This window comes from Leucoraja erinacea, chromosome 38 (assembly GCF_028641065.1).
Source record: "Leucoraja erinacea ecotype New England chromosome 38, Leri_hhj_1, whole genome shotgun sequence".
In the NCBI taxonomy this organism is placed as follows: domain Eukaryota; kingdom Metazoa; phylum Chordata; class Chondrichthyes; order Rajiformes; family Rajidae; genus Leucoraja; species Leucoraja erinaceus.
Window position 1 is genome coordinate 3007437 of NC_073414.1, and position 21891 is coordinate 3029327.

General features: G+C 45.5%; 1 protein-coding gene across 4 annotated transcripts in view; it reads right to left on the reverse strand.

Annotated features, from left to right (window-relative positions):
• The window catches only part of sipa1l3 (signal-induced proliferation-associated 1 like 3), a 161746-nt gene that overhangs the window by 69051 nt on the left and 70804 nt on the right, over positions 1-21891 (reverse strand). For all 4 annotated transcript variants that reach the window (XM_055663617.1, XM_055663618.1, XM_055663619.1 and 1 more), the window contains exons 2-4: positions 3711-5544; positions 2181-2311; positions 296-484 (exon numbers count right to left, since the gene is read on the reverse strand). In XM_055663617.1, the coding sequence (XP_055519592.1) occupies positions 296-484; positions 2181-2311; positions 3711-5193 (1803 nt within the window). In that variant the 5' untranslated portion in view covers positions 5194-5544. The remainder of the gene's footprint in view (positions 1-295; positions 485-2180; positions 2312-3710; positions 5545-21891) is intronic.

The following is a 21891-nucleotide window of genomic DNA, read 5'->3' on the forward strand; positions in this document are numbered from 1 at the left end:
TAGACAAAAATGGTGGAGAAACTCAGCGGGCGAGGCAGCATCTATGGAGTGAAGGAATAGGTGACATTTCGGGTCGAGACCCTTTGCTCCATAGATGCTGCCTCACCCACTGAGTTTCTCCAGCATTTTCGTCTACCTTTGATTTTTCCAGCATCTGCAGTTTCTTCTTAAACTGAAAAATCTCTGATGACCAGAGATGAGCGCCCAATTCCATGCAATAGCAACAGTGCAAGCGGTCGGACAGAGGGCCACAAACTACAGGGGAGGATTGAAGCTCCACAGATTGTTGTCTTACCCCTTGCTCGTCCAGTTTCAGCAGCTGCTCTGTCACTTTGGGTGTGCTGAAAGCCAGCCGCAGACACTGGATGTTGAGTTCCGGTATCACCGTTTCTAACACCTCTTTCAGCGGCAGCCCGCGCACCGTGCCGTGCTTGGACGTTGATGGAACCGCATCCTCCAGGATCGCTCCTCTCAGTGTGATGAGCTGAAGGGAGCAACGTTCACATTTTCATCTCAGTCAAAGCTCTGCACCTATCGAGTGGTGTGCAATTATACTTCACCTTTTTTCAGGTTAACAACAAGAATATTGCTGCAGATTAGTTTCTGAAGCAAAGGAAAACTAATTCAAAAGGAAGGGTTCCGGTAACTAACACACCACAGGCCGCATGCTCACACTAGGAATAATTATTTATTGATATGATCTTATAGAAACTTACAAAATTCTTAAGGGGTTGGACAGGCTAGATGCAGGAAGATTGTTGTTCCCGATGTTAGGGAAGTCCAGGACAAGGGGTCACAGCTTAAGGATAAGGGGGAAATCCTTTAAAGCCGAGACGAGAAGAACTTTTTTCACACAGAGAGTGGTGAATCTCTGGAACTCTCTGCCACAGAGGGTAGTTGAGGCCAGTTCATTGGCTATATTTAAGAGGGAGTTAGATGTGGCCCTTGTGGCTAAGGGGATCAGGGGGTATGGAGAGAAGGCAGGTACGGGATACTGAGTTGGATGATCAGCCATGATCATATTGAATGGCGGTGCAGGCTCGAAGGGCCGAATGGCCTACTCCTGCACCTAATTTCTATGTTTCTATGTTTCTATGATATGGCATCACAGGCCAAATTAATTTATCATTTTTGGCCTGCTCCAAACTTTCCACTCCACAGTTGTGAAAGCTCAGAAAATTCGGACCAAACGCAGGCCTAGTGGACTACAGGGACTAGTGTAGACTGGGCATGTTGGTCGGCATGGACAAGTTGGGCCGAAGGGCCTGTATGCAGGCTGTATGGCTCTAGGACATCTTCACCTTCCGAACCACTCACTTCAAGCGCCTTCACCTGAGACTGCAGTAGTTCAAGGCCGCAGGCTCAGACCAGCTTAACAAAGACCCATGGAGGCTGCAATATAGGCCAACCCTGCCAATGATTCCCACACCCTGGAAACTCATTAAACTGTCATTTGGATCCAAGGATGGCTACATTATCAAGGAGGAGCGGGGATCTTATTGAAGCATATAATATTATTAAGGGTTTAGACCCTCTAGAGGCAGGAAACATGTTTTCGATGTTGGGGGAGTTCAGAACCTGTGGCCACAGTTTAAGAATAAGGGGTTAGGCCATTTAGAACGGAGATGAGGAAAAACTTTTTCACCCAGAGAATTGTGAATCTGTGGAATTTGCTGCCTCAGAAGGCAGTGGAGGCCGATTCTCTGGATGCTTTCAAGAGAGAGTTAGATAAAGCTCTTAAAGATAGCGGAGTCATGGGATATGGGGGAGAAGGCAGGAACGGGGTACTGATTGGGGATCAGCCACGATCACAGTGAATGGTGGTGCTGGCTCGAAGGGCCGAATGGCCTACTCCTGCACCTATGGTCTATCGTCTATTGATAACATATACATTTTTCTCAAACCATTTGTGTGTTGAGAACTCTCTTCTGGTGTTGCATATCCCCTCTAACGCATTACTGTCAATCATCCCATTTGTAATGAAGCATTTAATTTATGGTGACCTATTTGCGATCCACAAACAGGTTATATTCTTACAACTGAATTTCTTTCCCAAATGTCTCTGTCACAAGAATTATCCAGAATTATTGCATGAAAATCACAACACAAAAACGGTGTTAAAAATGTTCTCAAACTAAACCACCGTGCAATGTAATTTCATTAAAACAATTGTCCCTCACCTCACTGGTCCTGAAGATGATTCGGTACACGTACTGAGGTGTTTGCTCTTTGCTGTCCTCCAGTTTCTCCCTCTTGATGCTTACAGCCACCGGGCCGAGCTTCTCATCCACTCCAAAGTAATTCCAGTGCTCTGCGAATACACGGTGAAACAAGAAGTAAATCCATGAAAGGAAGGGACCAATTCAGAAACGTAACGGTTCAAATGGTTCTTAATTGTCACAGACGCATCTTGCACCCGTCGCCATATTTTGGCACCATTTAGAAAATGGTCCAAAGTCCGGTCCACATGCTGGATGTACTGGTGCACCACTGATCTGGGCAAACCCCAGGCTGCTGTAGGGCCTCCCCCGTCTCCCTTGACCAGCTCGACCTGCCAACCCACGTTCCTCCCCTAATCCGTACTAATCTCTGCCACAGAAAGAAGTTGAGGCCAGTTCATTGGCTATATTTAAGAGGGAGTTAGATGTTGCCCTTGTGGCTAAAGGGATCAGGGGGTATGGAGAGAAGGCAGGTACAGGATACAACACCATACGGTTTTATTCGTCACATTGCACATAAAGTGCAAGTGAGATGAATTTACCAGCAGCGGTACAGTGATAAAGAACACACAATACACAATAAAAATGTATTAAAATGCTGAGTTGGATAATCAGCCATGATCATATTGAATGGCGGTGCAGGCTCGAAGGGCCGAATGGCCTACTCCTGCACCTATTTTCTATGTTTTTAATCAAGAATCTAACTATCTCTGCCTTAAATATATCCATTGACTGGGCCTCCACAGTCGTCTGTGGCAATGAATTCCACAGATTCATCACCCTTTGGCTAAAGAAATTCCCCCTCATCTCCTTCCTAAAGTTACGTCCTTTAATTCTGAGGCTGTGACCTCTGGTCCTAAACTCTCCCACCAGCGGAAACATCCTCTCCACATCTACTCAATCCAGGCTGAAATGTATTAAAAAATTGGTTAGGCTACATTTGGATATTGTATGCATCGCTAAATTAAACTAAAGGTAGACAAACGTGCTGGAGAAACTCAGCGGGTGCAGCAGCATCTATGGAGCGAATAAAATAGGCAACGTTTCGGCCCGAAACGTTGCCTATTTCCTTCGCTCCATAGATGCAGCTGCACCCGCTGAGTTTCTCCAGCACTTTTGTCTACCTTTGATTTTCTTGGTTCTTGGTCCTCCAAAATATTCCAAATAGAATTTAAACTGGAGGTGGTGGTGGTTATCTATCTATCTATCTATCTATCTATCTATCTATCTTTATATCTATCTATCTTTATATCTATCTATCTTTACATCTATCTATCTTTATATCTATCTATCTATCTTATATCTATCTATCTTTATATCTATCTATCTATCTCCTCTCTTTCTTCTCTATCTCTCCTCTCTTTTCCCTTCTATCTATTTCTCCTCTTTCTATCTTTCTTCCAGCATCTGCAGTTCCTTCTTAAACTAAACTAAGGCAACAAATGTCTAGTTTAGGATATTGTTTTTGTCCTCCTTTCCTCAAGAACATACCTTTCCCATGGAAATAATCTTGGTAATATCTGGCTCCACGGTCCACATGCTCGATGCTGAAGTGCTTCAGTCGTTCCTGTTGCAGCTGCGACTCCTTTGGCACCTCAAGCACAGAAATGCTGGCGTTTGTGCAGTACGGGTTCCAGACCAACTTTGGGAAAGCTCCTTCGAAGTCGCCGCTCTGCCCAGCGTTGATGCTGGCCTTCGACAGGCTGATATCCCGCTCGCTGCTCCCGCCGGTTTCATTGCGGAAGTGCGGGCAGTTGAGGAGCAGGTCGTTGCAGTTGCTGTCTCCGAGGTCAAGCTCCAGGTTCTCTTTGCCATTCACCTCCTCGGTGCTGGGGAAGCGAGAATCCAGGTTTCCCAGAGCGTTCGAGCGCGACACGGCGAGCGAGGTGGCAGAGGCGGCAGAGGCGCCGGTCGTGGTGTTCCTCCGGTGGGCCACATAGTTCCGGTTGCTCACCACTTCGTTGAGGTCAAACAGGATGCTCTGCACGTCAAAGTGGCCAAAGCACTTCTGGCAAACCCAGGGCTTGGTGCTGTCCTGCGATCGGCCGTCTTCGTGATCCGAGCTCGACCTCCCCGAGTCCTGCTCGCTCTTGCTGCTGCGAAGCTTCTTCAAGATGGACTCGCCGCTCTCGTGCCGCGACTGCTTCTTGCGTGCTTTCTCCCGGTCTTTGTGCGCGCTCTTTGGCTCCTCCCTTTGAGACGACTCGCTTCGGCTGTCGTCGGCCCTGGCGCTCCCCTCAAGGCTGAGGCTGGAGGCCATGCTGGGGTCTGCCCGCAGCAGCTTCTTCAGGCTGTCTGGCACCGAGCTCCGCTGGTCAATCTTCTCATTTTTGTACTCTTTCAGCATGTCGAAAAAGCTCTCAGTCGCCACTCCGTGAACATCTATGGACGAGGTGCTGCCGTATTCCCTCAAGGGGAGCATTCCACTCCCGTGTTTGGGGCCTTTGAGATCCAGGGTCCCATCCCCATCATATTCATTGAGTGTAACCTCGCTGTTACTTCGTGCTCTCAGCGGAACAAACACTTTGCCTGGAGCCCGAGGCCACTCGTTCTGGAACTCCACTTCCCTTGCTTTGCCTTGAGGTCTGTGTGAGGGGCCTCGGGTCCAGGGGGTTTGGGAAGCATTTTGATAGTTCGGATAACACTGCCCATTCTGCAACCCTCGGGTCGAGATGAGCTCAATATCCACCATGGAACCGTCGGATTCCCTTGCCGGACTGAGGGCTGGATATTGCGTTAGATCCCGCTTTGGTGGCCAGTCGGCAATTCGAGCACGGACGCCCATCTTCGGCATGGCGGGGGTGGAACTTGCACGGGGTGCGATCTCTCCCTGGTTGCAAACGTTCCCATTCTGGACCCCGAACGGAGATGCGTGGTAATCGTATGTGCTCGTACCTGCGAGAATGTCCACTCCACCTATAACTAATCCACCAACCTCCACCTTTTCATTTTGAACAGGTCTATAGCTTGTCATAGTCCATCAACATGCAGTCTCGCAGGGAGCAACAGAAAAGTGCCGCTCATCTCCTTGATTGCTGGAAGCTGCGGGGTCAAGCTGAAAACAGAAGCGGTTCCAATAAGCCCAAACGCAATTAAAGAGCAGCTGTACAATGTCTCTGGATCAGATGCATCGTTTTATAATTCCTTGACATCCACATGCCGAATATTTCCTTGCGACAGAAAGAAATTTAATCCAGGAGACCAAGGATACAAAATCTGCGACTGGGTGAAACTCGGCTAAGTCCAGATATCCTCCACGCGGGGTTCAACAGATCCACAGCGGCATTTCGCTTGATCCTTTAACCAGACGGAGATGGTGATCGTCCTAAAATGAGAACAGAATAACAAATTACCACTCGGCATTGAAGTCACTGAAATCCTGAATTAAACATTCCGGATGCATTGCACCATTCATTAGCAATTAGAAGTAACACGAAAAATGGGGGAGAACATTTATCATCTCGAGAGTATGAAACGTGTCAGATAAATTACCACAATGGACAACCTAGATGTGCCAGATAACTAAATGCACTTCTGACAAGAGAAACAACATCTGCAAGTGGATTTGAGCTTGAAGAATAAAATGAGATTTAAGCCTAATTACCCAGCCTGATCCAAATTTTGGATTGTTATTGACTTCAGAGAACAAATTAATTACTGCAAGAATCTTTTAAATAGTTAAAAAAATTATTTATATTAACCCAAATGAGCGTGCAAATCCTGGGTATATTCTAGCTGGGGCAGTATCATAAATGATTACAAACTTGAGTGATCCATAGATGGGGTTTATGATAACATGCCGTGCAGACACATCACCAGGGTGATTCACTGCACCGGTGATGGTGGGCTAAATCAAGATATTGACTTTGTAAATAGACAGCAGCAGACATTAATTGGCCTTGATGTGGCACAATTTAGAGAACACATTTCAAGTCTGCCGTCACGCAAAAATTGCTGCATCTATGGTTTTCACAGAAAAGAATGCATTCACACACAGCCTAGAACTGCCCAGCTCAATAACAGACGGAACAATTCCCATCTCCATGTTGGCCTTGCAGCACAGAAAATAACCTTCATGTGCAAAATGGGTTTTCAAAGGTGAGCTGGAAGACTTGCTGATTTTCACAGGACGGAGAGTTTTAATAGACGGACAGACTTCATGTAATCCTCATCTCATTTCACAGAATCACAATGAACTTGGAGCTTACAGACAAGCCCCGACAGCTAAATAGATCACTCTGCTGTTTGTTCTCTGCATAAAACAGGACAAGCAAACTAACGTCCCTGAAAATCATCTCAGGAGTCAAAGCACCTTTGACAGCAACCTCATTTACACGGACAGTCTGCAGCTTCAACTAATGCAGGGTGTAGACGGCTGACAACAACCATACATCTCTCCTTCCCCTTCTGCCCATCTCACTTCCTCTCCCTCCCCCACTCTTTCTTTCTCTCTTTCTCCCCCCCCTCTTTCTTTCACCCCCCTCTCTCTCTTTTCCCCCCCACGTCTCTTTCTTCCCCCCTCCTCTCTCTTTCTTCCCGCCCTCTTTCATTCTCCCTTTCCACCACCCCTCCCTTTCTTTCACTGTCTCACCCTCTGTTTCTTTGTCTCGTTCACTCTTCCTCTTTCTTTCTTCCTCCCCCCTCCTTGATCCAACCTCTGGGGAAATTACACAACCACCAAAACTGAGGCTTGGTTCTTTCCCAAGTTGCTCCACCTGGGAATAGCAAAGTGAAACTCCACAATAGGTTTTCATCTCACAAGTGCAAGTTTCTTCTTGACAAGGATGTGAACCGCCCAGCAACGTGTTCAGCGTGTTGTTTGCGAATCGGTTTCAGTAATCCCGCTTTCCCACAACTGTTGAGCAGAGTTGGTGCTGACAGATCGCTGGCGATCGGTGGCGGGGGGGGAGTGTCTAGCTGTCTTTTTGGGGCAGGCCAGTGCAGACCTGCTCCTGGCGTTGGACAATGTGACTCAGTGGACTCGGCTGGTTCAGGTTCCACACGGAGCAGACAGCGAGTCGTGCCAACACACAGCTCTTTACCAAGAATAAACGGCATGGCCTTTGTCTTGGTGCTGCAACATAATTCGCCGAGATGACAGCGTCACTACAAATAGCCCTACTTTCCAAAAGCAGAAAAGGCAGAGTAGATTTTAGTTGACATTCACTGTATTCGGCCGTGTTGATACCTCACACTCAAGATTCAAAAGAGAGTCAGGAGTGTTTCATTGTTGTATCTACCAAAACAGAACACGGAAATTCAACGAAAAACTGTTTCCCTCTCCCCTGACTCTCAGTCGGAAGAAGGATCTCGACCCAAAACATCACCCGCTCCTTCTCTTCATACATGCTGCCTGTTCCACTGAGTTACTCCAGCATTTTGTGTCTATCTCCGGTGTAAAGCAGCATCTGCACAATTCCTTCCTACACAATAAAATTCTTACTTGCAGCAGCCCAACAGGTTGGTGAACACAGTACCCAATAGATTAAAAAAGTGTAGGAAAGAACTGCAGATGCTGGTTTACAACCAAGATAGACACAAAATAAGGTCTTCACACCTTACCCTTCCATATCTCTGCGTCTCCCTCTCCCCTGACTCTCAGTTTGAGGAAGGGTCTTGACCCAAAACGTCACCCATTCCTTCTATCCAGAGGTGCCGCCTGTCCATAATTTTAAAGAGGTTCAATAAATAAAAATCTATCAATATAATGCATAACAAAACAAAACGTGAGGAGGTTACCTGGGGCTCTGCCCACCAACAACTATCTTGCCCCCTTCCACCCCACCCTGAATGCTCACTCAGCCAGCTACCTGACATGTGGCACCAGCAGTCATAGTTTGCTGCCCATTTATTTAGTGAGATCATCCCAGTGCACACAGAGTGCACGCTCCACTGGCTCACCGGCAAACAATCAGAAGCAGAATGCTTCCACACAGCGCAGGCTCACTCACACCGGCAACCTCGGGATTTATTTTTGCAACTAGGCTGCCAGGCAGGACATTGTAGTAAAAAATGTGAAAGCTTCCGGGATGGGAAAATCAAATACTTGCGGGCGCGGCTCTAAGGCGAGAGGAGCAACGTTTAAGAGGGGTGGGGGGAGGAATGCTGGTTTACACCAAAGATAGACACAAAAAGTTGGAGTTAAGCCCATGTCCCACGACGCGAGTTCACCCAAGAGGTCTCCCGAGTGAAAAAAAAAAATCTAACTCGTGGTAAGTACGTAGAATGTACGTAGCGGGTACGTCAGAGCTCGTGGATGTCCCGTAGCGGCTCGTAACGCTAACGGCAGGTACTCGGGAAACACGGTAAAAACGGCAGGTACTCGAGAATCTCTTGGACATTTTTCAATGTTGAAAAAAACTTCACGAGTTACCGCGTTCCCCGAGTATCTGCCGTTCGCATTACGAGCCGTTACGAGACATCCACGAGGTCCTAAGTGCCCGCTATGGTATGGCAGCTGCACCATGGCAGACAGGGAGTGGCTTCAGAGGGTAACCAGGACAGCGCAGAGGATCATTGGCTGCCCTCTCCCCTCCCTGATGGACATCTACACCTCCCGCTGCCTTAGCAGGGCAAAGAAGATCATCAAAGACAGCTCCCATCCTGCGTTTGGACTGTTCGACCTGCTGCCCTCTGGAAGGCGCTATAGGTGCATCAAATCCAGGACAAACAGACTCAGGAATAGTTGCTTTCCGAGAATTATATCTACTATAAATTCAAATTCACACATGCACTGACTACACCGCCCAACACGGACTTCCATCTGTATATATGTATATATGTATGTAGCGCCGCAGAATTTGTGCACCTATTCCCCCTCCCCCCCCAAATCCCTTCTGTTTTTTGTTTTTTCTGTTTCTTGTTTTTTGTGCTAAATTGTATGTATGCACTGAGTACGAGCAGCTTTCAGTTTCACTGTACATGTATAGTGACAATAAATGGCATATCTATCTATCTATATACATTCTACGTACTTACCACGTGTTTGATTTTTTTTTAAACTCGGGAGAGCTCTTGGGTGAACTCACATCATAAGGACAGGGGCTTAACTCAGCGGGACAGGCAGTATCTGGAGAGAAGGAATGGGTGACGTTTCGGGTCGAGACCTGAGAAGGAATGGGTGATGTTTCGGATCGAGACCCTTTTCTGTCAGGGGAGAGGAAAACGAAATGGAAGGAAGGAAGGGCAAGGTGTGAAAACAAGAGATCAAAGGGGACAACAAACGAGGAAAATGTAGAATAGATCATTTTGTCAGCTAGAGGAAGCTGACAATGAGGCATACAATGTAAAATTGAACCAGGAGGACAGTCAGACTGGTCAGTGAACCAGGGTGGGGGAGGGACTGAGAGAGACGGAAAGCAAGGGTTACTTGAAGTTTGAGAAGTCAATATTTATATCGCTGGGTTGTAAGTTGCCCAAGTGTAATATGTGGTGCTATTCTTTTAAAACGTTTAAAAGGAGATGTGCAGGGCAAAAGCTCTTTTCATTTAAACAGAGGGTGATGAGTGCCTGGAAAGTGCTGCTGGGATTGGTGGTTGAGGCAGATACAGCAGTGGTATTTAAGAGATTTGTCGCAAGGCACATGGATATGCAAGGAATAGAGGGATATGGATTATACGCAGGCAGGTAAGAGTTGGTTGGGGCATCATTTTCGACACAGACATTGTGGGCCGAAGGGCCTGTTCTTGTGCTGCACTGTTCTATATTTGCACTGTATGTTTGCTTGTTTTTACATATTGAATTTTTAATTGTTTAATATGGTGTCTATTCAGTACTATGTTTACATATCTATTGTGCTGCTGCTCGTAAGAACTTGTTTGTTCCTTTTCGGGACATATGACAATAAAACACTCTTGACTCCATGTTTAAGAGCAGAGGTTTAATTTTGACATAACATTTACGACTGATTAAATGAAACAATCCACATTCACATACTGATCGTCGCCAAATTTTCATTTGTCGTCTTACAAGGCAAGCAGAAACGAGAACAATTTACACTGCTGCAGTTAAGCAGTTTGATCAGCTCTCTTTTTTATTGACTAATACGTCAACAAAGCTGCTCCACCTAGAGTTGGATGATCACCCACTTGGCTTGAGAGGCAGCCATGCTGTTCTACATCCATTTCCCTGCCAAGTTTCACCACAATGCTGCCGTCATCACTTGAAACCAACACGAGGCACAGTGCTGGAGTTACTCAACGAGCCAGGCAGTATCACTGGAGAACATGGATCAAGGGGTCCAGAACAAGGGGTCACAGTTTAAGGATAAGGGGGAAATCTTTCAGGACCGAGATGAGGAAAACATTTTTCACACAGAGAGTGGTGAATCTGTGGAAATCTCTGCCACAGAAGGTAGTTGAGGCCAGTTCATTGGTTATATTTAAGAGGGAGTTATATGTGGCCCTTGTGGCTAAAGGGATAAGGGGGTATGGAGAGAAGGCAGGTACAGGATACTGAGTTGGATGATCAGCCATGATCATATTGAATGGCAGTGCAGGCTAGAAGGGCCGAATGGCCTACTCCTGCACCTATTTTCTATGTTTCTATGGATAGGTGATGTTTAGGGTTGGAGCACTTCTTTAACTAATTTATGAAGAAGGGTCCCAATCCAAAACATTGCTTATTCGTGTTCTCCAGAGATGTTGCTCGACTCAGACTTACTCCAGCACTTTGGCTTCTTTTGTAAACCAGCGCCTGCAGTTCCTTGCATCTCCATAAGACATGTTGGAAACCCAAAGGACTCAGAACGGGATTGCTGGCTCATCGAATGTCTCTGGATATCTTCTGCCTCTTTGCACTCATTTCACCCCAGTTACAACTTTCAGCAGCCATTTGCTCCGTTAATTACAATTCCATGCTTTTTTCCTTTTAAGTTGTAATTCATTGCCAACAAAATCCACGAGACTCATTAACAGTAAAATCATTCCACTGTTGTAGTGGCAGCATCCGATTTATGCCTCGGGTACTTGACAAGTCAACATTATGATCAATGCCTCTTGATGACAACAAAGTTAAGCAACTATTCTAAAGGGCCTGTCCAATTTACGCAATTTTTTCGTTGATTTGACGTCATAGTCGCAGCAGGTCGACGAAAAATTTCAAAACGTTGAAAATCCAACGGCGACCAGAAAAAGGTACGACTCTTTGGGCGACTACTCACGACCATACAGGCGTCACATGTCAATATGTTACCCGTTTGGTCGGGAGTAGTCGCCCAAAGAGTCGTACCTTTTTCTGATTGCCGCTGGATTTTCAACATGTTGAAAAATTTCAGCCACCTGTTGCGATTATGACGGGTGCCGGCAAGTCGCCGAAAAAATTGTGTAAGTGGGACAGGCCCTTAGCTCCCCTTCCCATGCCTACAGTGAACTTTTTGTCCTGGGCCTCCTCTATTGCCAGAGTGCAGCCACACACAAACTGGAGGAAAAGCACTTCATATTGTGCTTGTGTAGTTTACAATCCAACAGTAGGAAGCTTGAAAGTCTCCAATTTTAAGTTAGGCCACAATCTTCCTCCTTGTCTCCTCTTCCCTGACTCACGTCTCGACAAAAAGTGTCATACATTCCTTCTCTCCAGAGATGCTGCCTGTGCTTCCAGCATCTTGTGTCTATCTTTGGTAATAGAAAGCCTGCTTGGTTTGCGAGTCACTGTTTCAAGGAAGTGTGACCCAGGATGATGGGCTAGTGGAGTGGGTGGGGAGGTTGGTTCTGGATCCTGTTTCCCAGAGAGGTTTTGCTGCTCACTCCATGCATTTGGCCATTGCACCACATCCACAGAGCTGACCAGCAACTACTTTTGGCTGGAAGCTTGCACGTCCTAAGAACTGCTTGATCAGAGTGCATGATTATGCAGGCAGTGATGAATCATGCCTGCCTGCAACTCTCCAGCTCACAAAGCTGGCACCAGAGCAATAAGAAATCATAACAAAATGCAGTGTAGGTAAGCTGTGTAGGAAGGAACTGCAGGTGCTGGTTTAAATCGTAGATAGACACAAAATGCTGGATCAACTCAGCGGGACAGGCAGCATCTCTGGAGAGAAGGAATGGGTGACGTTTCGGGCCGAGACCCTTCTTCAGTCTGTAGGTAAGCTGCCAGCTTGTTTAGTTTAGAAATACAGAATGGAAACTGATACTTTGGCCCACTGAGTCGATGCCAGCCATGGATCACACCAGTTCTATGTTATCAGATTGTTTCATCCACACACCCCATGTATTATTGGCAATTTTCAGAGGGCCAAATTAACATACAAATCCTTAAGTCTTTTGGGATGTGGGAGGAAACCGGAGCGCCCGGAGGAAGCTCACATGGTCACGGGGAGAACATGCAAACTCCACACAGCCAGCACCCGAGGTCAGGATTGAACCTGGGTCTCTGGAGCTGGCAACTACACTAGCTGCAGTACTGCACTGCCATTCAATCTAGATGATGTCAAATTATATAAAAGTAGATTACATTCCAAACTTGCAACAAAAGTTTCACTTTGATAAACATGATACAAGCAACTCTTATTTCTAGCATAGCTCACTCAGGAACAATAACACTGCCACATACTGGGACAATGGGAAGAGGCAAATCAATTAATATCTTACTGGAACAGCAGGCTCCAGGGACTGACTGACCTACTCCCTCTCCCATCTGTTCTTATATTCAACGGTAGAGGCAAATGACAAGAAAGGGTAGACACAAAGTGCTGGAGTAACTCAGCAGGTCAGGCAGCATCTCTGGAGAAAAAGGATGGGTGACGTTTCAGGTCGAGACCCTTCTTCAGTCCTGATCTGAAACGTTTCATCTCACCAGAGATGCTGCCTGACCACCTGAGTTACTCCAGCACTTCGGTACATAGCAGCATCTGTAGTTCCTTGCACCACATTTTGACAAGGGTTTTGTGCTGATTTCCCATTTATGGAGAATCCACTGCATATATTTCTTCCCATCTTTGTTATACTCTGTGTGTGGACAGTTAACGTGAAACCAGGAGGATTTCCACAACAGATGGTGTTAGGTGTTGGCCCAGAAGGTATCGCCGGCCTGCTGTCAACTCTAGGCTGGCTGCCGTTTGGCAAAGATGTGAAGGAGAAGTGATGAGTAACTCTGCCAGTGAAATGGGGATGGCCTAATTAAAAACCAGGAAGTCCCAAAAACTGTTGGGCAAAGGTGGGTTTGAGATTAGATTATAGTCAAGTGTGCCGAAGTACAATGAAAAGCTCTTGTTGCGCTCTAACCAGGCATGAAACATAGAAACATAGAAAATAGATGCAGACGGAGGCCATTCGGCCCTTCGAACCAGCACCGCCATTCATTATGATCATGGCTGATCATCCCCATACGCTAACACTTTCCTACACACTAGGGATGATTCACTATGTTACAAGCCAATTAACCGACAAACATAGAAACATAGAAAATAGGTGCAGGAGGAGGCCATTCGGCCCTTCGAACCAGCACCGCCATTCATTGTGATCATTGCTGATCGGCCCCTATCAATAACCCCTGCCTGCCTTCACTCCTCGACTCCACTAGTCCCTAGAGCTCTATCTAACGTTCTCTTAAATCCATCCAGTGATTAGGCCTCCACTGCCTTCTGTGGCAGGGAATTCCATAAATTCACAACTCTCTGGGTGATAAGGTTTTTTCTCACCTCAGTCTTAAATGACCTCCCCTTTATTCTAAGACTGTGGCCCCTGGTTCTGGACTCGCCCAACATTGGGAACATTTGGTGAGCAGATTGATTGATTTTGCTCATTCTATTCTTACACAGCTATCGTTGACACAAACACTGGATAGCACGCAACAAGAGCTTTTCACTGTACTTCGGTACACGTGACAATAATCTACACAGTTATCTCAATTAGGTTAAACACAGAAATGTCAAACTTTATGTTCAAAGCCCAGCCTTCCACTGCCAAGTGAACCACAGCCCACAAGAGGCCACAGTCTGGGTCATAGCCCTTTGGAGATGACGGACGGCACGTTTGCGGTGGTCGTGGGTGGTGGTTTTGGTGGTGGCGACCACGGGAGGTCCTACAGCAGCCGGGTGAGCGAGCGCAGCCTGCGGCAGCTGCACGGAGCGGCGGCGGAAGGAGCCAACGGCATTGCGCTGGGCCAGGCCGACTCCTGCACCATCTATCCAGTGCCACCTGGATCTTCATGTTATAGAAGCAGAATTAGGCCATTCGGCCCATCAAGTCTACTCCACCATTCAATCATGGCTGATCTATCTTTCCCCCTCAACCCCATTCTCCTGCCTTCTCCCCATAACCCCCGATGCCCGTACCAATCAAAGATCCAAGCCTTAATGTGTGAAAATAAGAAAATGCATATATCCTCGGGCCAAAATTGAACTTCACAGAGACTTACTCTTTTTGAGATGGCCCCTGACGTGGCAATACTCAGTGTGCTGTTCCAGGAGGATCTACTGCATTTGTGCATAATATGGTTTGACAGCATGGAGAACAAGCATCACTATGCATCGCTGTGCACATGACCAGAAGCAAACCAAAACCAGGAGGCCACCCAATTCAACTTTGCTGACACACTGAACTATCGTGGCCACAAACGATGATTCTCACTGGACAACAAGCAGAGGCAACAACAAAACTAGTTTAGTTTCACGACATAGAATGGGAACAGGCCCTTCAGCCCACTGAGTCCATGCAAACCATCAATCACCCGGCGCACTAGATCTATGTTATCCCACTTTCTCATCCATTCCCAACACACGAGGGGTAATTTACAGAGGCCAATTAACCTACAATCCCTGTGATGCGAGAGGGAACCGGAGTACCAGGAGGAAATCCACGCAGTCACAGGGAGTAGGTACAAACTCCACACAGACAGCTCCCGTAGTCAGGTGAGTCTCTGGCCCTGTGAGGCAGCTGCTCTACCCGCTGCACCACCGTGCCACCCCTCAATTGTTTGAGGAACATTTTTAACAAAAGACTCTGCTTTTTATAGACTCGGCTTGTACTCGCTAGAATTTAGAAGATTGAGGAGGGATCTTATAGAAACTTACCAAAATTCTAAAAGGGTTGGACAGGCTGGATGCAGGAAGATTGTTCCCAATGTTGGGGAAGTCCAGAACAAGGGGTCACAGTTTAAGGATAAGGGGAAGTCTTTTAGGACCGAGATGAGAAAAACATTTTTCACAGAGAGTGGTGAATCTGTGGAACTCTCTACCACTGAAGGTAGTTGAGGCCAGTTCATTGGCTATTTTAAGAGGGAGTTAGATGTGGCCCTTGTGGCTGAAGGGATCAGGGGGTATGGAGAGAAGGCAGGGATGGGATATTGAGTTGGATGATCAGCCATGATCATATTGAATGGCGGTGCAGGCTTAAAGGGCCAAATGGCCTACTCCTGCACCTATTTTCTATGTTTCTATGTTTATGGACAATGTTGAAGTTAGAAATTAATTGTGACTCATCGCATGAAGCACAAGATACAGAATGTTGTTTCCTGCTCGCAACAAGTGGATTGCTTTACCAAACAAACACAGTAAATCAGTCTCGATACGGTTAGTTCCCCAGAACATGATCCATTTGTGACCCAATCCTTGTGGTGTGTGGGAAGCTCAAATTAAGATAGTCTTATATCACTTGGCCCCATCAAAATGAATCTCATACTCTGAATAAACCACCTGCCAACTGCATCTTCAAAGCCAAGAGAAATCCAGCCACTCCAAACATTAGAATGTACCTGACAAGAAATAAACACCCCAACTGAACATAAACTGCTCACTCAACTTTACTCCTGAACTGGACTCCCCGTAATCCACAGACATATCTAGTATCCGAGGACTAGGAATGCACAAGACGAAATTTCACGGCAGTTAACTGGAGTTCATTATAGAGTTCTAGACAATAATACTGCAGCGGGTCAACGACATGTTGTGTGAACATCACCACACATCATGGACCTGGGGTTAGACACAAAAAGCTGGAGTGACTCAGCAGAACAGACAGCATCTCTGGAGCAAAGGAATAGGTGACGTTTCGGGTTGAGACCCTACTTCAGACTTGAGTCAGGGGAGAGAGAAACGAGAGATATGGATGGTGATATAGAACAAATTAATGAAAGATATAGCAAAAAAAAGTAATAGTGATAATGGAAGGGGTCTATTGACCTGGGGTAGCTCAGCCAACAGCATGCAAACATCTTTCTTCGATGACATTGAAAATGAATCTCCAAATCTTTTTCATACTTCTTGATTGAAGTTCAGTGGCCTTCTCGGCAGCATTTCCACTGAAGAGCACATTGTTCTCAATTTCAGTAGCCGTTGGGATCGGGGTCAAGTAAAAAAGACAGAGGCAACCCATGTGTCGTAGTGAAAAGAGTAATTTGGTTGGGCTGCCACCAGCAGTTTACCCTCAGGAACATTATCCCACACACCCCACCCCAGGAAGTGGCGGAGAACACCACGGCTTCACTTAACCAAGCCGACCCAGCAACATCTTGTTTAAGAGGGAACTGCAGATGTTTTGGCCCGAAACGTTGCCTATTTCCTTCGCTCCATAGATGCTGCTGCACCCGCTGAGTTTCTCCATCATTTTTGTAGACCCTGCAACATCGCCAGGACAACGACCCTTCAGGGTCAGGTCAAGAACCCTGCACTTACATCAGCTGGGACCTGAAAATGGCACCAAACTGGCGACCTTGTATACTGTCTCAGTGTATAACTATACACTTGAACTGAATCGGAGATGTTTATCCAAGATGTATGTAAGTGATTATGTATAGTGGAGAGAAGGAATGTGTGACGTTTTGGGTCGAGACCTTTCTTCAGACGTACTGCAGCATTTTGTGACTATCTTCGGTGTAAACCAACATCTGCAGTTCCTACCTACACATTCTATATCTAGTGATACTTGTACTGAACTGTATACAAAGATGAATTTCACTGTACATGTGACCCATAAAGTACTGTACCATACCACACCGCAAGATTGTTCATTTTGTCATAGCTGTGGGAAGCTGTATTTTAGTCAATAGACAATAGGTGCAGGAGTAGGCCATTCGGCCCTTCGAGCCAGCACCACCATTCAATGTGATCATGGCTAATCAATACCGTTCGTGCCTTCTCCCCATATCCCCTGACTCCACTATTTTTAAGAGCCCTATCTAGCTCTCTCTTGAAAGAATCCAGAGAACCGGCCTCCACTGCCCTCTGAGGCAGAGAATTCCACAGACTTGCCACTCTCTGTGAGAAAAAGTGTTTCCTCATCTCCGTTCTAATTTTGATGTGTGAAAAGACATCAGGATTCAGGAAGAGTCCCCATTCCTCCCATTTTACAACATTGCCTGGTGCCTGCAGAGGTTAAATTTATCCTGATTAAGCTGGGTCTGCTGACATAAAGCAGTAAGCCGCGACTCCCAAATCCGATTACGCGCAGAAACTCAATAGAAGTTTCATGGCCTGGGTCTTTAAATGTCATGATTGAATTATTGGGCCTCACAATATACAATGGCCAGAGAATTCCATACTAATCATTTGCAAATATCTCTCCAATAACCCGCAGTGATAATATCGCAATCATTCTTCATCCCCTCACTCTGTAATCACACCGGGAGATCAGGGAATGCACTGTGGTCTGTGCCAGAGGAAAATAGATCACAAGCTAATAACACGGAGAAGGAAGGCTGCTCTTGATTTATGCAAGAAAGGGCCATGCCCCATCACACTGCATCTCTGTCTACACATCAATCCCCACGCTGATCACTCTTTGCTCATGACCTTTCTAAAAATAATCACATTGCATCCTCAACCACTTTTTATCGGGAAGCGTGACATGGGAACAGCTTCATCCATGGTTGCAAGAAACTGCAAAGAATTGTGGATGCAGTCCAGACCATCACACAAACCAACCTCCCTTCCATTGACTCAATCTACACCTCACGCTGCCTCTGCAAGGCCAGCAGCATAATCTCACCCCCTCTCTCCCATCAGGCAAGAGGTACAGAAGTGTGAAAACGCACACCTCCAGATTCAGGGACAGTTTCTTCCCAGCTGCTATCAGGCAACTGATCCATCCTACCAACAACTAGAGAGCAGTGCTGAACTACTAATCTACCTCATTAGAGACCCTCAGACTATCTTTGATCAGACTTTACTGGCTTTTTCTTGCACTAAACATAATTCCCTTTATCATGTATCTGTACACTGTGGACGTATCGATTGTAATCATGTATTGTCTTTCCGCTGACTGGTTAGCACGCCACAAAAGGTTTTCACTGTTTCTCAGTGCACGTGACAATAAATTAATGACTAATGACAAACCTCAGTTCTTGTTCGACTTTAATTTGAAATAGAATTATTTTCCCTACTTTGAAGAATCTGGCATAATGTTCCCTCATCTCCATAACTCAAGTCCTTTTGATTCTTAACAAGAAGCTTTTAGTTAGGTACATGGATATGCACGGAATAGAGGGATAAGGATCATCTGCAGGCAGATGAGATTAGTTTATCTTGGCATTATGTTCAGCACAAACAGTGTGGGCCGAAGGGCCTGTTCCTGTGCTGTACACTTCTATATTTAACCAGAACTAAATGTGGATTCAGAGCACGGCCTAACAAACTATTTATAAATATTATCTTCTCCAATATAATTGTACAACCTTTTGTTTACATGTTCTCAAGAAAGGGGAGGGGGTGGGAGATTGCAACCTTCACGTGGTCTGTCAAGTTTTAACAAATGCAATCAACCCGGCGTGCACAATGAAATAAGATCAAATAGATCAAGTAGTCCTACAACTTTAGGCTGTGCATGCATATGCAAGAAGAAGAGAAGTGGTGAATCTGTGGAATTCTCTGCCACAGAATGTAGTTGAGGCCACAGTTCATTGGCTATATTTAAGAGGGAGTTAGATGTGGCCCTTGTGGCTAAAGGGATCAGGGGGTATGGAGAGAAGGCAGGTACAGGGTACTGAGTTGGATGATCAGCCATGATCATGTTGAATGGCGGTGCATTCGAAGGGCCGAATGGCCTACTCCTGCTCCTATTTTCTATGTGTCTAAGAAGGGGAGGCATGGTGGTGCAGCTGGTGAAGACCTGGGTTCGATCCTGACCTTGGGTGCTGTCCGTGTGGAACATGCACCCTGTGACCGGCAGAGTTTCCTCCAGGTGCTCCAGTTTCCAATCTATGAAATATATATTAACCCATGAATAAACACGTGATTGGAGTTTGTTATTCGAGCTGCTGATAAGCTTTGTTGCTTCCCAACCTACTGTTAACAATCGCTCTCTTTCCTCAGCAACAGAATCACAGATGGATGAGAATAAAGGATCTACGATTCAGCCATGCAGAAAAAGGATTAGCAATGCGAACGGTGTAAATGTAACGGACAAACTCCATGCTCAGGAAACCCAAACTGCTGCACAGCTTTGGATTGTTTTCCCCCAGTACTAATAGAATTCATATCAATTTCTGGGTTTATTTCAATTTTCAGCAGTCAAAGCCAAAGATCCAAGATAGTCCACTTGACGAAAAAGACGTAGTACGGTCATGGGCGGATTCATGGGTAATTTTCGGCCCCATTTCCGTAGCTGGCTTCCGTATCCGCACCAAATATCCCATAGGATATTCCACAGTCATCCTTTTCTTTAAATGTCTGACACTATCTTAACTACTGCTAATTATCTAAATTATATTAGTATCTTGCAATCATTCAATTAGTATTGATTATCCCTTAGTGATTTAACTTCAGATTACAAGATGAGTATAACTTAAATTATGGTCCGCAAAGATGATACTGTACGAAACGCACCCAAAAATGTCACTGTATTAGAATGCGAAACAGGATTTCCCAACAGTACCGCTGTTGACTATTATCTATTATCTTGTAATCTAGGCTAAAGTCTTTAATGTTTACACTAAAGTCTAAAGTCTAGGTTTGCAAGATAATAGTCATCAAATGTATTACTGTATAAAATTCACACAAAAATGTCACCGTTTCAAAATGCAAAGCAGCAAGATCACCTCCAGTTGCTCTAGTATGGACTATGATGTGGACACACTGATCCGTTTTGTAGTAAATGCCTACTATGTTCTGTTGTGCTGAAGCAATGCAAGAATTTAATTGTCCTATCAGGGACACATGACAATAAACTCACTTGAACTTGAATAGGTCTTTTCCTCATTAGCTATTCCCATGCTTACACAGTGGGAGAGTCTAGGACCAGAGGTCACAGCCTCAGAATTAAAGGACATTCCTTTAGGAAGGAGATGAGGAGGAATGTCTTTAGTCAGAGGGTGGTGAATCTGTGGAATTCATTGCCGCAGAAGGCTGTGAAGGCCAAACCAACGGGTATTTTGAAGGCAGAGATAGATAATTTTGAAGACAGAGATAGATAGATCCTTCATTTAAAACGGGCGTCAGGGGTTATGGGGAGAAGGCAGGATAATGGGGTTAGGAGGGAGAGATAGATCAAGCATGATTGAATGACAGAGAACATTTGATGGGCCGAATGGCCTAATTCTGCTCCTGTCACTGATAAACATGAGCTCATGTGACAGGCACAATCAGAAGTATTATCAGCATTTAATATAAACCGGGCTGCATTCAACACAAAGGTAATAACTGCAGCTGACCCAGAGGGAGGGATGTACATTTTTCCAGTGACTGGCACCAGTCATGGTTCATCGAGGGGATATTTTGCTCCTGGCCAAAAGCTTAAAGCCCCAATAACCCAGAGGATTTGCACTTAAATAACCAGATAACTAGTGACACCAGCGGGCAAACTCAAGCCACGATACCCATCAGAAATAATGGAATTACTCGCAAGGAACAAGTGCAATCATTGAGATGAGCTGTGAAATAAAGACTTCAATCGTGTGAAGTGCAGACTCCAAACTCCATGCTACAAACATTGAATGTTTGCTTCAGTGGATTAGTAACATTAATGTCCCCCATTTTCTAAATAATTCTCTAAATGTTCGAAAATAATTGGCAAAAAGAATCAATTTGAGGGTGCCTCATTTCATTTGCATAAATTAATTCAATTAAAAAATAGACCAGATTTCTTTCCCTGAAGGGCGAGATTTAAAGTCAAATCCCCCAGTTGCTGGAGTGGGATTTGAACTCATGCCCCTGGATCAATAATCCAGAACTGTGAATGCTGGTCTGTTCTGCTATCAGACCTTCGTGTTTACATCAAGTGTGGCTGTGAGTGGGAGCTCTTGCTGTATGTTGGAAAGCTCCTATTGAAGCAAGTCTATCCCAGTAAAAAACTAAAACGTTTAATATACAAGGGCAGGAAACATGATTTAAAGGAAGATCATATTTAGGAAGTGCCACTTTTAACTATCTGATGGCACTTTCTCCATAACCAAATTCCAAATGCACCAATTGTAATCTGTAGTACACGAGGCACTTCCATAATGGGCACTTAAGAATACAGAGACTTGGCTGATTTAATTACTATCAATTAAATTCTATCTGTCTCAGCTAGACGAAGAGAGGAAATGGATTGAATGAAAGGCAGGGCACTCATCCACAGGGAGGTGAAAGAGCAAGCCAGTCCTATCAAAGCAACTCATCAGCTGAGGGACACAAACCAAAAGTAAAATCTACTGTAGCAGAAACGGCCCCCAAGCCAGGAAACAAATTTGATCAGCAGTGCGCTAACCTTGCTTGTTCTACGATTGTTTCCATCATGGCCATTAATTCAACCACGCTCTT